Here is a 13,917-nt window from a genome sequence, read left to right on the forward strand (position 1 = left end):
ACAAGTAGTGCTTTTAAAGTTTAAAGTTTTTTTCTTTATCTTTTTAAGCTGGTTTATTGCAGCCCCCAGTCCGTATAGTTTCACAGCCACAACCAGCACGAAGGTTAGATCCACCATCCAGATTTTCTGGAAGGAATGACAGAGGGGATCAAGTACCTAACAGAAAAGATGACCGAAGGTATATTTCAAAAGTACACTGTGGAATTGTGTTGTTCTTATTACTTACTATATTTACTGCATTAAAGAGCTCTTCAAAATGCCCAGAAATATCAGTAATTTTAGAAAATTTTGTTTTTTAAGTCGTGAACGAGAGAGAGAAAGACGTAGGTCCAGAGAAAGATCACCACAGAGAAAACGTTCCCGGGAAAGATCTCCCCGAAGAGAGAGAGAACGATCCCCTCGGAGAGTTCGACGTGTTGTTCCACGTTACACAGTTCAGTTTTCAAAATTTTCTTTAGATTGGTAGGTTCCTTCCCTTTTATTGAATTACAAATTTCAGAAATTCATATAATTTGCCTAGAAAGAATGTGTTACATAGAGAAATACTTTGCTTGTAACTTCGCTATCCTGAAATTTAGTGTTCTTAATTTATATAAGGGGAGAAACTCAAGTTAGGGTGAATTCTCTGCAAGAGTGCGTTATTTTCATGAGTTCATTATAAGCGTATCACCTATTGAAAAAAACTGCTCCTGAAGGCAATTCTGTAATGAAGTTGTTCCGTAAAGTTACTCTTTTAAGTATTTTATTTCATATACCAAATCCCAGATTTATTGATAGGTTTTAAGTTCATACATAGCCCATTGTGTATGATGAAGCAGTAATATAGCAGAACTAATCTGCAATTTAGGCTGAGGCAGTGTGATATAAAAGCAAGATAGACCAACATACACATGGAGACATACACATGTGGATGTGTGTGCATGTGTGTGTATACACAAATATATAGCCTTTGGAATCAGAGGCCATGGGTAAGTTAGCATGAATTTCTGAACTTCATCTGCAAAATGGAGGTATGTAAGAGAATTATTCTGAGGACAAGTTGAATTAATGTGCCTAACATACATTTAACTCAGTGTATGACCATTGTTTTTACTCAGTAATTGATAGTGGTAGTGAGTTGTCATTAAGGTAATAGCTGAAAAATATTAATAAAAAAGTCATAAAAAAGGCAAATTGATAAAATAACTTACTTTACAGAAAAGGTAGAATCAGCTAAAGACCCTGAGACTGGCAATTGTATGTTAACAAAACGTAACAACACAGAAAAACTAAGAACAATTAACAGTAAAATCATTTATGGGGAACAGATGTAGCTCAAGTGGTAGGGTGACTGCTGCCCATATACGAGGCCCTGGATTTGACCGCCCCGTACCTCCTAAAAACAGACAAAAAATCTACAAACAAAAAAATACCTCATCGGGGAGCAGATATAACTTAGTGGTTGAGTGCCTGCTTCCCATGTGCAGTATTTTGGGTTCCATTCTCTGGTACCTCTTTAAAAATGAAAAATAGACTAAAATAAATGGAATCATAATAAATCATAAAAAGCAGTGTTCAAAAGCTGTTCAGCATGGGAGCAAATAACTACTTATTTAAGTCCTAAGGAGTTGCTTCATTTCTGCAAAATGTAAAAATACTCCTAATGCTGGCCTCTAAAATTTAAATTTTCTTTGTTTTCAGTTCTAGATCTGGTAAACGTCCACTGTCTTTAATATACTTAATCCCATGATAGTGTTGCTTTAAAGTTGATTGATTTTGCTTAATTATGTTATATAGTTGGTTTTAATTTAATCTTGCTTGTGATTAAATCAACAACACTTTAATACTAGTTTTTTTTGTCTTTGCTCTTATACTTAAAAAATAGAGCTCATCTGCATATTTCAAAGAAACCCTTTGAAACTAAAACCAATTCCCCTGACCCCAAATAATGAATAGAGTAACTGTGCTTTTATCCCGTCTTTTCCTAATCTAGAATGCTGTTCTGGGAAGAGTTGATGCATAGGATATAAAATTGGATGGCTATCTAGCTCTTCCCAAATTATACCACAGTTTCATTTCCCTACTTTGATATAAATTTGCAGAATACCAAATGCATCTATTATAAGTATTAAAGTTTCCATGTCTTCTCTCATCTATAATTGTGGAAATCAAGATTTTCTTATAATGATATCATAATGCTCATAGGAGACTATATGCCAAGAAGTACTTTATTTTATTTGTACTTACCTCTTTTGCTTTATTGTAGATTTTGCTCCATGGGGTAAAATGCAATTTCAAAAATTCTTACAGTGTTTTACTGGGAAACTAATTGTACATTTTTTTGTTTTTGTTTTTTGTTTTGCAAACACTTCCTTAGAAAAAAAACCCAAAAACTCAAGGTACCTGTTTTTCACATTTTTATTATTTTAACAACAGGATCTTATCCAAATAAATTGTAATTGTATCATCAGACATTACTGACAAGTTTATTATTCTGTATCTCTTTATTTTTAGGTTTAAAATAGAAAATCATCCCTACATTATATTTACATTTTATACCCTTGTTTTTGGTTTTCTTTTATAAAAAGACAATAGTTGTCTTTGTATTTTAAAAATTGTTGATATTTTCCTCTTTTCATTATTTCAGTATGCTTTTAACAGAAATCTCTTGGCCTTTTTAGCAGATTGATTTACCTTTGAGTTCTTCTCCTTTTAAAGCTTTGCTTTTCAGAAGGAAAAAAAAAATCATCCTTTAAAAAATCAGTATTCCAGATTTAAAAGTCAAGACCTTATTCCCTCTTTACATAATAATCAGGTATGGATCTTAATCATTAGCATAGAGGATTACAGAGCTGTGGATAATAAAAAAGCATCTGGATTTTGTTTTTAACTTTGATTGAAGGTATGCTTGATTAAGGAACTTACTGTAGAATAAAAGCTTGATTTTCTCTACAGTGTATAGACCTGATTGAAGAGCCCTCAAATACTAATTTGGCACTAATGCTATATAGTTTCCTCAAATGATGCAGAGTTCCAGCTGCTATAAAAAACTTTTAGTCAGATCTTTAGTTATTTATTAGAAGCTAGTAAACAAATAAGAAAATAAGATTTTCATATGCTTCTATGCAAATCTATAGTTCATTAGTAATTGTCCTTTTTTAGCCGACTTTTCACCATGTCAATTTATATATTCAGCTTCAGAATTCAGTGAATAATTATATAATCTTCAGTATTAAGACTCTTATTTATTCACTACTTATGTCTGTTTTTCAGTCCTAGTTGTGACATGATGGAACTAAGGCGCCGTTATCAGAATTTATATATACCTAGTGACTTTTTTGATGCTCAGTTCACATGGGTGGATGCTTTTCCTTTGTCAAGACCATTCCAGTTGGGAAATTACTGCAATTTCTATGTAATGCACAGAGAAGTAGACTCCTTGGAAAAAAATATAGCTATTCTTGATCCTCCAGATGCTGACCACTTATACAGTGCAAAGGTTTGTATTCCACTGTGATAAACAACATAAATTTCTTAGCAGTTATTCGTAATGAGAATATATGTGGAGAGAATCTTCAGAAAGGTTTCTTTCTATTCTGTTTTGGTTGTTTAAGTAATTTAACTTTTCTTTGCCTTCGCTCTTAAGCTTTATGAATAGGATTATTTTAACATTTTGAACTTCATAAAAATATGAAGACGAAATTGATTTTATTGAGCTTTTTGGAATGTTCTATGACTTGGAATAGCCCCAGATAAAACTAATTTTGGGTGAATGTACAGAAGTAGCATTCTGTATGTTCCTTGTGTTCAGTAGTTTTCTACTATTTTAAAACAACATGATCTAAAAAGCATCTTTTGAAAAATTAAAGCTATATAATTATAAGGTAAGGTATCTAATATTCTATGGCATTTTATCTTCCATTTTTACAGAAGATTTTGGATATCTAAAATGTAAGGATAATTAGTAGTACTTCTCATTTTTTTTACATTACTTTAGACTTTTGACAGGATTGAATTATTTGACTATAATAGGTAATGCTGATGGCTAGCCCTAGTATGGAGGATTTGTATCATAAGTCATGTGCTCTTGCTGAAGACCCCCAGGAACTTCGAGATGGATTTCAGCATCCTGCTAGACTTGTTAAGGTAAAATTAAACATTTACTTGAACTTAGGTGCGTATTCATTTTGCTTAGTTCTGATGGCACATACATAAAATAAAAAATACTTTTTTTTTTCCCAATCTTATCCACTAACTTAATTTTGATATTGTTAAGACACTCAGAATTTAATGATGCAGTGTGTTTTTGTCATTGCAGATCTGACAATCTTATTTGTATGCCTCTAGTTAAACTGATTTTCATGATTATATTTGTAACATAGGAAAATCTTAGTGGTAATGAGATTTAGTATATCTTTGGATCCTGTTAAAGTTTGAATTATAGCTTGTTTTTTTTTAAAAGAACTCTTAATCTGAAGAAATATTTTAGAAGGATGAGTTATGATGTATAAATCCTATTCCATTGCTGAAATGCAGTGTGGAACATGATGAACTGAACTCTTCCTTGACTGACAGATACCAGAGGTAGTAAAAATGATATTGGAAAGGTTTGTACCTTTCCTTCTTAAGTATTTTGTCATTTGAAAGGTTGCATAGTGTATTTAAATGATTCTTTGTTTTGAATTAGTTTTTAGTGGGCATGAAAGGCAAGGATGAAGCCATGGCCATTGGAGGCCACTGGTCTCCTTCGTTGGATGGACCAGACCCAGAAAAAGACCCCTCTGTGTTGATTAAGACTGCTATTCGTTGTTGTAAGGCTCTGACAGGCATTGATCTAAGTGTATGCACGCAATGGTAAGTACCAATTCATCTCTTCATTAGCAGTGGTTTTCAGATAGGTTATGTAGATGTTTTTTTGTCGGTCAGCCTTTTCCCCCTCCCTTATTTTAGCAATGCTGGTCATGCAGATAATCTCAAAGAAAAATCCCCATTTGTAGCAAAAGTTTTGGTGCCAAAAGTGTTTTGGGAAAAAAGGAATTAAGAACTAATCAAAATAAAGGGAAAACTTAAATGTTTTGTTGTGATGTACTTCGGAAAGTTGGATGTATGTTGAAAATATTTTTCATTTCATGCATAGCTGGAGAAGATCGTCAAGAGAGAACTTCATTTCATTATAATTCTTTTGTTATAAAAATGATGTAGTTGCTGGTTATTTTTGTTCAGCCATATTTTCTCTTGAGGCTTATTTGTCCTATGTATTTTAGTATGTTTCTTGTTACTTAATTGAGAATATTCTTTTTTAGCACATGAAATCTGAACAGCTATCCAGCTTCTTCAGGTATTCTCTAAAATATGGGTAGCTCTGTAATCAAACTTGAAAATGCTTTGGGGAACATACTCTTCTTTTAACAAATAAATATTGTACAAATGTACCAAAAGAGGAACTATGGCTTCTATAATTTTTTTTTCTTTAGACCAACCTCAAGTTCTTGCAGGAAAATTTCTTTACTTGATGTGCTACAAGTGAACTAGGGTCTTTAAAATGTATTTTAGAATTTTTTTTCCAACATGCTTCTTCCCTTGCAACAGGTACCGTTTTGCAGAGATTCGCTACCATCGCCCTGAGGAGACCCACAAGGGGCGTACAGTTCCAGCTCATGTGGAGACAGTGGTTTTATTTTTCCCGGATGTTTGGCATTGCCTTCCCACCCGCTCAGAGTGGGAAACCCTCTCCCGAGGATACAAGCAGCAGCTGGTCGAGAAGCTTCAGGGTGAACGCAAGGAGGCTGATGGAGAACAGGCACTGAACGCTAATCCCTTTTTCTATTTCCGCTTCTCACAGGCACAGGAACACAGGCACAAATGCACACCACACACTACATAACAAACACACATGAAGGAACATAACTGGTAACAGCGACTGGTAATCCAGCTTTCAGCAGTATAGTTGTATGCTCTTTTCTCTTAAAAATTCTGTCCATTATGCTAACTTTAAGAGTGCTGAGACCTCAAAGGAAAATAAGTTGTGCTTAAATTGCACAGAATTTTGTTTTTTATCATAGGTCTAGTTGCTGGAATCTGGGACCAGTTGTTGAGCAAGATTCAGTATTAAGCTATTTTAAGCATTTTGCCATTTTCTAAAATTTTTTAAATTTTCTCTTTCACGGTCATCCGTTCTAGTCATGGATATTTGAAATTGGACAACCACAAGTCTGAGAGATTTGAAATTTCAGGCTTTGTGGCAACGTCTTTGGTACATTTGAAAGGTCTGACTAAATCAGTCTTAACTTTGGGTGGCTTGAAAATTGGGGCAAGATCACACACTGTGTGGTTAGTGGAGACCGGCAGTGTTTGTGCATCCCTGATATCCTTTGTGTTATAATTTATCACCCTTTTGTGTTTCACAGATCTGGCTTTGATTGGCTGATGAGTGTCTTTGTGATCAGTTAAAGTGGTAGAATGTATGTACGTGGACTTGCCTAAATAATAACTTTAGGAGAAGACAATCTGAAACATTGTGACCTTGCACAGATCAGCAACAGACTTTTAAAAATAAATTACTTTTATTTTAAGGTTTCAAGGTAGTAATTATCTTCTTAACTTTATGTATCAGGATGAAGAAGAGAAGGATGATGGTGAAGCTAAAGAAATTTCCACACCTACCCATTGGTCTAAACTTGATCCAAAGACAATGAAGGTAACTTTGAAAAGCGATGCTATTTAATTTGATATCTCTAAACAGGAATACAGTAACATTGGCAGTATCTTTTCAGATGAAAAGGCAGTGTTGTTTTTTTTTTGTTGTTTTTTTTTGTTTTCAGATAAAAGCCATTTGAGATGAAACCCACTGATTTTTTAAAATATATATTATAAATTGTCTTATATACACATTTTATATATATAGATAAAACAAAGAGTGACTTTAAATCAGCCACTGTTTGTTGAATGTCTTCAGTATACAAGTGCCTGTCGTGTGAGCAACATTGTTTTCTGGTTTGGGCACTAATGAAGAAGGCAGGATTTCTGCCCTTAAATTTAAGGGAAAGGAAAGAAAAATAGGAAAAAAGATTACCTGCTTTTTCAAGTAAAAAGTGAATTGATATGCTGTATATATGTTACCACCATAAAAAAATTTCAAGAGCTATTTTGGAAATCATTGGTTTACCTGTATTTTTCTTTACTCCCCTATGTCTCTGAATCTACTTTAATTTTGTTTTTGAATATTTATTTTTAATTTCTCTACCCTTTCCCCCCCTAGTTGTCTGTTCTCTGTGTCTACTGCGTGTTGTTCTTTGTCTGCTTCTGTTGTCAGTGCCATGGGAATCTGTGTTTCTTTTTGTTGCATCATCTTGTGTCAGCTCTCCGCGTGTGTGGCACCATTCCTGGACGCCCTAACCACTCGGCCAAGTCCGCTTCCCATGATTCTACTTTATATTTCTGCAGTTTTCCATCTCTGGACCTATAATGTGAATGTATAATTAATGTTCAGAAAGTCAGAAGCTGATTATTACTTTTGTAGTTTATTGTTTAACACACAAAAGCTGACTTTTTTTTTTTAAGGTTTATTTTTATTTTTTTCTCTCCCCTCCCCCCCAATTGTCTGCTGTCTTTGTCCATACTCTGTGTGTTCTTCTGTGACTGCTTCTATTCTTATCGGGCACCAGGAATCTGTGTTACTTTTTGTTGCATCATCTTGCTTTGTCAGCTCTTGGTGTGTGCGGCGCCATTCTTGGGCAGGCTGCACTTTTTTTCATGCTGGATGACTCTCCTTACAGGGCACACTCCTTGTGCATGGGGCTCCCCTACACTGGGGACACCCCTCCGTGGCATGGCACTCCTTGCGTACATCAGCACTGCTCATGGGCCAACTCCACACTGGTCCAGGAGGCCTGGGGTTTGAACCACAGACCTCCCATGTGTAGACGAATGCCCTATCCAGTGGGCCAAGTCCTCTTCCCAAAAAGCTGACCTTTTGATTAACTGGCATTCTCAGCAGAAAACACTTTTTCCCTTTGTTAGGAAATTTTGGTTCTTAACTCATGTTGCTTTTTTAATGAGTAAAGAATATATAACTTAAGAATTTTTAATTGTTGCTTGTGCACTATTTCAAATCATCAGCAATATCTGGTTTCATGTAAAGTATGGTAGGTTCAGGAAAAAAAAGGAGGCAATTAGACTAAGGCTGTACCCCAGGACTTTTTCTTATATTGTCGTATTAATTGATCGCTTTGCTGTTAGCTTCCTTATTTTTAAACCTGAATTTGTTTTTATTGTAAACATAATGCAAAACATAATGAGACTGTTAGAATAAGCAAACTCATAGAGCCAGAATCTAGAATATAGGTTACCAGGAGAGAAGGTGGGGAAAAGGAATAGGAAGTTAAGGCTTCAGATATACAGGTGTTTCCTATTTGGAATGATGAAAGTGTTTTGGTAGTGGATGGGAGTGTTGGTAGTATAACAATAACTGCATTGTGAATGCAGTTAACAGTACTGAAATATATATCTGATATCTGAATGTGATTATAAAGGGGAAAATGTTAGACTGTATATTTGGTAATAGAATTAAAATTTAAAAATCCACGAAACTACACTACACAGTGAGCCCTAAGTTACACTATGGATTAAGTGTTGTTAGTTTTTTCCCCCAGTAGATTTTTTGGTTGGGTACATGCTTTGTCGCTGGTTGGTTGGTTTTAATCGTGTACAAAGAAATTGCTGTTTTATCCTTTTCAGTTAACCTTAATTTCCCATTGTAATCTCTTTCCTTTTTTTTTTTTTTGAGCTAACATTCACAACCCATTTCCCATTTTAACCACTTTAATGGGTGAAATTAATTCCTCTTAATTATTATTATTTCTAAATATCTACTGTTCCACATAGTTGATAACTTTTTTTTTTTTTGCTATTACCCTTTTATTTTATTTTATTTTTTTAAGGGAGGGACTGTTAAAAGTAATGCACAGTTTTATTTTTTTTTCCTGTGTTTAGACTATCTCCTTAGGATAGATTGCTAGAAATTAGAATTACAGAATCAAAAAGGAAAAAAATTTATCAGTTTGCATTTTCATAAGCATTGTATGAGCTATACAAGTGTCCCTTTCACTATTTTTTTTTTTTTTTAATCAGACACAAGATGAAATATGCTGTTAGTTTGTTTCCTATTTCAATATGCCATTTTCTTCTCCATGCTTTTATGCTTCATATATTTAGGTAAATGATCTTCGAAAAGAATTGGAAAGTCGAGCTCTTAGTTCGAAAGGATTAAAATCCCAGTTAATAGCTCGATTGACAAAACAGCTTAAAGTAGAAGAACAAAAAGAAGAACAAAAGGAATTAGAGAAATCTGAAAAAGATGAGGAAGAAGAGGATGATAGAAAATCTGAAGATGATAAAGAGGTATATGTTAAATAATTTGAATACCCTATAATGGTATTGATATTTGTTTGTAAAGGGCTCTTAGAATGTGTGACTTAAGTCATATTTTTATCTTTTTTTATTAAGGTATAATTTACATAGAGTAAAATTGAGCCGTTTTAGTGAACAAATCTTAAGGTTATGAAAAATGCATATACTTTTTTTAGTAATAACACAATCAAGATATAAAACCATTCCATCGCCCCCTAAAATGTCCCTGTACCTCTTTGTAATCATTTTCTTCTCCCACCTAAAGAGCCACTGATCTTTTTTTAATTCTTAACAGATTTGCCTTTTCCAAAATGTAATAAAACAAAAATCATTTGCTTGAGTCTAACTTCTTTAACTTAGTATTAGTATATTAGAGATTTATCCAATTTGTAGTGTTAATCAGTAATTTCTTCTTTTTTATTGCTAAGTAGTGTTCCATTATAGCAATATACCATGTTCAGGTTTACAAGTCTTATATTTGTAAACCTTTCTTTTAAAATGAAAAGCATATTATTTATATGTTTTAAGATAATAGAAAATGAAACATGGAAAAATTTGGTTGACGGACTTTTTTTTTTTAAGATTTTTTAAAAAATTTATTTCTCTCCCCTTCCACCCCCCCTCCCCCAGTTGTCTGCTCTCTGCGTCCATTTGCTGTGTGTTCTTCTGTGACCACTGCTATCCTTATCAGCAGCACCAGGAATCTGTGTTTCTTCTTGTTGTGTCATCTTGTGTCAGCTCTCTGTGTGTGCAGCGCTATTCCTGGGCAGGATGCACTTTTTTTGCGCTGGGTGGCTCTCCTTACGGGGCACACTCCTTGCACATGGGGCTCCCCTACATGGGGGACACCCCTGTGTGGCACGGCACTCCTTGTGCGAATCAGCACTGTGCGTGGGCCAGCTCATCACACAGGTCAGGAGGCCCTGGGTTTGAACCTTGGACCTCCCATGCAGTAGGCGGATGCCCTGTCCATTGGGCCAAGTCCACTTCCCTGACGGACCTTTTAATCCTCAGAGATTTAGTTCTAATGAACTCTTTGTCACAGAATTTTGCTGCTTCTAAAGCTGTATGTTTGATTAGATCTTAATCTTTAAGACTCAGACTTTCATTCAAGCTGTTTTATACCTTATTGGTTTGCAGTAAAATAATTCGTGGATGCATAAGCTTGTTATTTTCTGAATTTGAAATACAGGAATATCAAAAGTGTGTTACAGCACCATTAAATGAACAGACCAACATTATGTGTTGTGTAATGGGATGCCTTGTGAAGTACACAGCATCATGTATAACATATGCCTGCCTAAAATCTTTAACCTGAATCTAATTGAGCAAAAACAATCAGATAAATCTAGAGTATAGAAAATTCTACAAAATAGCTTGCCTGAACTTTAAAAATATTATATATATATATACATGTCATGAAAGACAAAATGAAAAAAATGATGTGTCAGTGACATAGATTAAAGGAGGTTAGGAAGACCTGACAACCAGGTACACTGAATGAAACTTGTTTGGCTCTTCAGTGGGGGCAAAAAAGCTATAAAGAATATTTTTTGGACATTTAGAGAAATTTGATTATGAATATGGGTGTGACATTAGGTGATGCTGAAGCACTATAGAATTTCTTGTATATGATAATGGTTTTGAGATTATATAGGAGAATCACCTTGTTCTTAGGAGATATCAAGACTCATGATTTCTTATTTTATTCAGTGGGTTATAAATATTTAATTTGGCTTGTGGGCACCTCTTAAAATTGACTTATGTCCCCATTAGTTTTAAAGACTTCATTCCTTTTCTAGCACAAGATGTTACCTTATACTATGTCTGCCCTAGTTCTAGAGTCAGCCATTTCTCCGGGAAGCCCTCTTACCTTTTAGTGAAGAATGGTATTTAGAAGTCCAGATGTGCTCATTGTTACGAGTTTTCTGTTTCCAGCCTCTCTCAGTGAACAGCTCTCTGGAACAGATCAATGTTCATATATATATATGTGCACACATATATTGGTACATTTATTTATACATACCTACGTAAACATACTTGCATGTATGTTTCCCTATATTTTTTTTTTAAGATATTCTTTTTTTTTTTTTTTAGAAGATTTTTATTTATTTAATTCCCCTCTCCCGGTTGTCTGTTTTCTGTGTCTTTTTTTTTTTTTTTTTTTTTTAAAGATTTATTTATTTATTTAATTCCCCCCCCTCCCCTGGTTGTCTGTTCTTGATGTCTGTTTGCTGCGTCTTGTTTCTTTGTCCGCTTCTGTTGTTGTCAGCGGTATGGGAAGTGTGGGCGGCGCCATTCCTGGGCAGGCTGCACTTTCTTTCGCGCTGGGCGGCTTTCCTCACGGGCGCACTCCTTGCGCGTGGGGCTCCCCCACGCGGGGGACACCCTTGCGTGGCAGGGCACTCCTTGCGCGCATCAGCACTGCGCATGGCCAGCTCCACACAGGTCAAGGAGGCCCGGGGTTTGAACCGCGGACCTCCCATATGGTAGACGGACGCCCTAACCACTGGGCCAAAGTCCGTTTCCCATGTTTTCTGTGTCTTTTTGCTGCGTCTTGTTTCTTTGTCCGCTTCTGTTGTCGTCAGCGGCACGGGAAGTGTGGGCGGCGCCACTCCTCAGCAGGCTGCACTTTCTTTCTATGCGCTGGGCAGCTCTCCTTACGGGGTGCACTTCTTGCGTGTGGGGCTCCCCTACGTGGGGGACACCCCTGCGTGACTGGCACTCTTTGCGCGCATCAGCACTGCGCATGGGCCAGCTCCACACGGGTCAAGGAGGCCCGGGGTTTGAACCGCGGACCTTCCATGTGGTAGACGGACGCCCTAACCCTGGGCCAAAGTCCGTTTCCCTGTTTCCCTATTTTATAAGTATCGAAAGCCACCAGTCTATACCATCTCTAATTCTAATCCAGCACCACAGGGTTCATTCTAGTTTTCTCCATTTCCATATTTTAACTCCTAGTTCCAATAATGAGAAATCTGGTTGTTGTTATTCTTAGTAGTATTTGCTTACTTGCTCAGTTCTCCTTCATCAGTCCTTCTTCCACCCAGATACCCTTCTTACCCTATTTTGGTCTGCCTTCCTAGCCTGTGCTGCCTTTCTGCATGGATATCCTCCTTGTTCCATTTGGGATCCAACTCCTTGCAATTGGGCAGTTCATTTACTCTAGGCCATTGTGACTCCATCTCCCTGCTAGCACCTACTACTCGGTAGATAGTCCCCTTTCTTGGAGACATCACTTTTTAAGATAAGGAGGGAAGGGAAGAGAAAGCAAAGAAGAGTCAGATTTACTTTGTGATGTTAGGAGCCATTGTACTCAAAGCCTAATAAATCCATTGATTGCTTAGGGGTTGAAAAAGATTATATTCTAATTTTTAACTTTTTGTTTTCACATATTCCCCTCATTTGCTATTTGGTTATCCAGTTGTTAAGTTAGAGGCAGTAGAAAATTCATTTAGGTAGGAGCTGGATAAACACTTTTCCTTTTATTTATCCAGTTTTCAAGATTATGAATTGGTTCCCTGCCATCATCAGATAGTTACATGTTTATTGTTTTAAACATCGTTGTGAATTATGAATTTAAAACATTTGATGGCTTTCAGTCCTTTAAGCTCAAATTTTCCTCTGATTCTCCAGCAGGATGGAAATGTGTATATACATACATAATACTAATATACCACCTCCTGTATCATTAATGAAATTAGTTTTAAAAATATGCTTGCATATGCTATCCTGTTTCTCTCCCCCACGTTTTTATCATACTGTATCATCCTAGCAATTAGCTATTACATAATGTAGTCTTGTAATCCTCATTTAATCTTGCTTCTACAAGTGCATATTTAATGTTTACCACTAGTTCTTATGTCCATGTTTCTCTAGCTGTTTTGGTTTTCTGAAGTTCATCTCTGTAGCTTTCCTCAGAAAGCGTTGAGGGAACAACTTTTTTTTTTATTTAATCTGGTTGCGTTATTGTCTTGTCCTTTGGCATTGCTTCACTGTGTGGGGGCCTACACCTCTCTGCACTGCACAGATCTGGGACACCTTTTTTTCTTTTCTTTTTTTTTTTTAACCAGGAGGTCCCAGGGATCAAACCTGTATCCTCCATATGGTAAATGGAAACTCAGTTGCTTGAGCCCCAGCTGCTTCCTACAATATTTCTTAAGTTTTTGTAGGTTATTAACAGTTTGTCTCTTCCCTTTATCCTTCAAAGTCAGTTTTGCTGGATATAAAATCTGTGGCTTACACATGTTTTCCTTGAGTATCTTAAATACGGCCCTGCATTTTCTTTTGGCATGCAGTTATGCTGTCAGAAAGTGATGACATTTTTTCTGCTTGCTGTTTTGCCTAGATACACAGATGTTTTAATTTATTAGAAATGTCTTTTGGTATTGGTAATTCTGGGCTAGTATCCTTAGATACCTGGTATTTTCTTTCCGTATGTGGTTTCAGATCTTTTGTTTATTTTTTGTCAGGAAAGTTTTCTTAAATTATGTATTTTTAATAATTCTTTCCTTCCTTTTGTCTTCTTCA

At 35.8% G+C, this 13,917-nt stretch overlaps 1 protein-coding gene and 1 non-coding gene across 5 annotated transcripts in view; both read left to right on the top strand.

Annotated features, from left to right (window-relative positions):
- Positions 1–13,917, top strand: part of CCAR1 (cell division cycle and apoptosis regulator 1) — a 66,379-nt gene that overhangs the window by 26,132 nt on the left and 26,330 nt on the right. For all 4 annotated transcript variants that reach the window (XM_004470528.4, XM_004470526.5, XM_004470525.4 and 1 more), the window contains 8 exons: positions 49–178; positions 301–462; positions 3,253–3,478; positions 4,012–4,125; positions 4,667–4,833; positions 5,569–5,779; positions 6,593–6,676; positions 9,193–9,378. In XM_004470528.4, coding sequence (XP_004470585.1) covers positions 49–178; positions 301–462; positions 3,253–3,478; positions 4,012–4,125; positions 4,667–4,833; positions 5,569–5,779; positions 6,593–6,676; positions 9,193–9,378 — 1,280 coding nt within the window. The remainder of the gene's footprint in view (positions 1–48; positions 179–300; positions 463–3,252; positions 3,479–4,011; positions 4,126–4,666; positions 4,834–5,568; positions 5,780–6,592; positions 6,677–9,192; positions 9,379–13,917) is intronic.
- Positions 4,475–4,539, top strand: LOC111767086 (small nucleolar RNA SNORD98). Its single transcript, XR_002798985.1, has one exon. It is a non-coding gene; the product is annotated as a small nucleolar RNA SNORD98 (small nucleolar RNA).

This window comes from Dasypus novemcinctus, chromosome 6, assembly GCF_030445035.2.
Source record: "Dasypus novemcinctus isolate mDasNov1 chromosome 6, mDasNov1.1.hap2, whole genome shotgun sequence".
NCBI classification, from domain to species: Eukaryota; Metazoa; Chordata; class Mammalia; order Cingulata; family Dasypodidae; genus Dasypus; species Dasypus novemcinctus.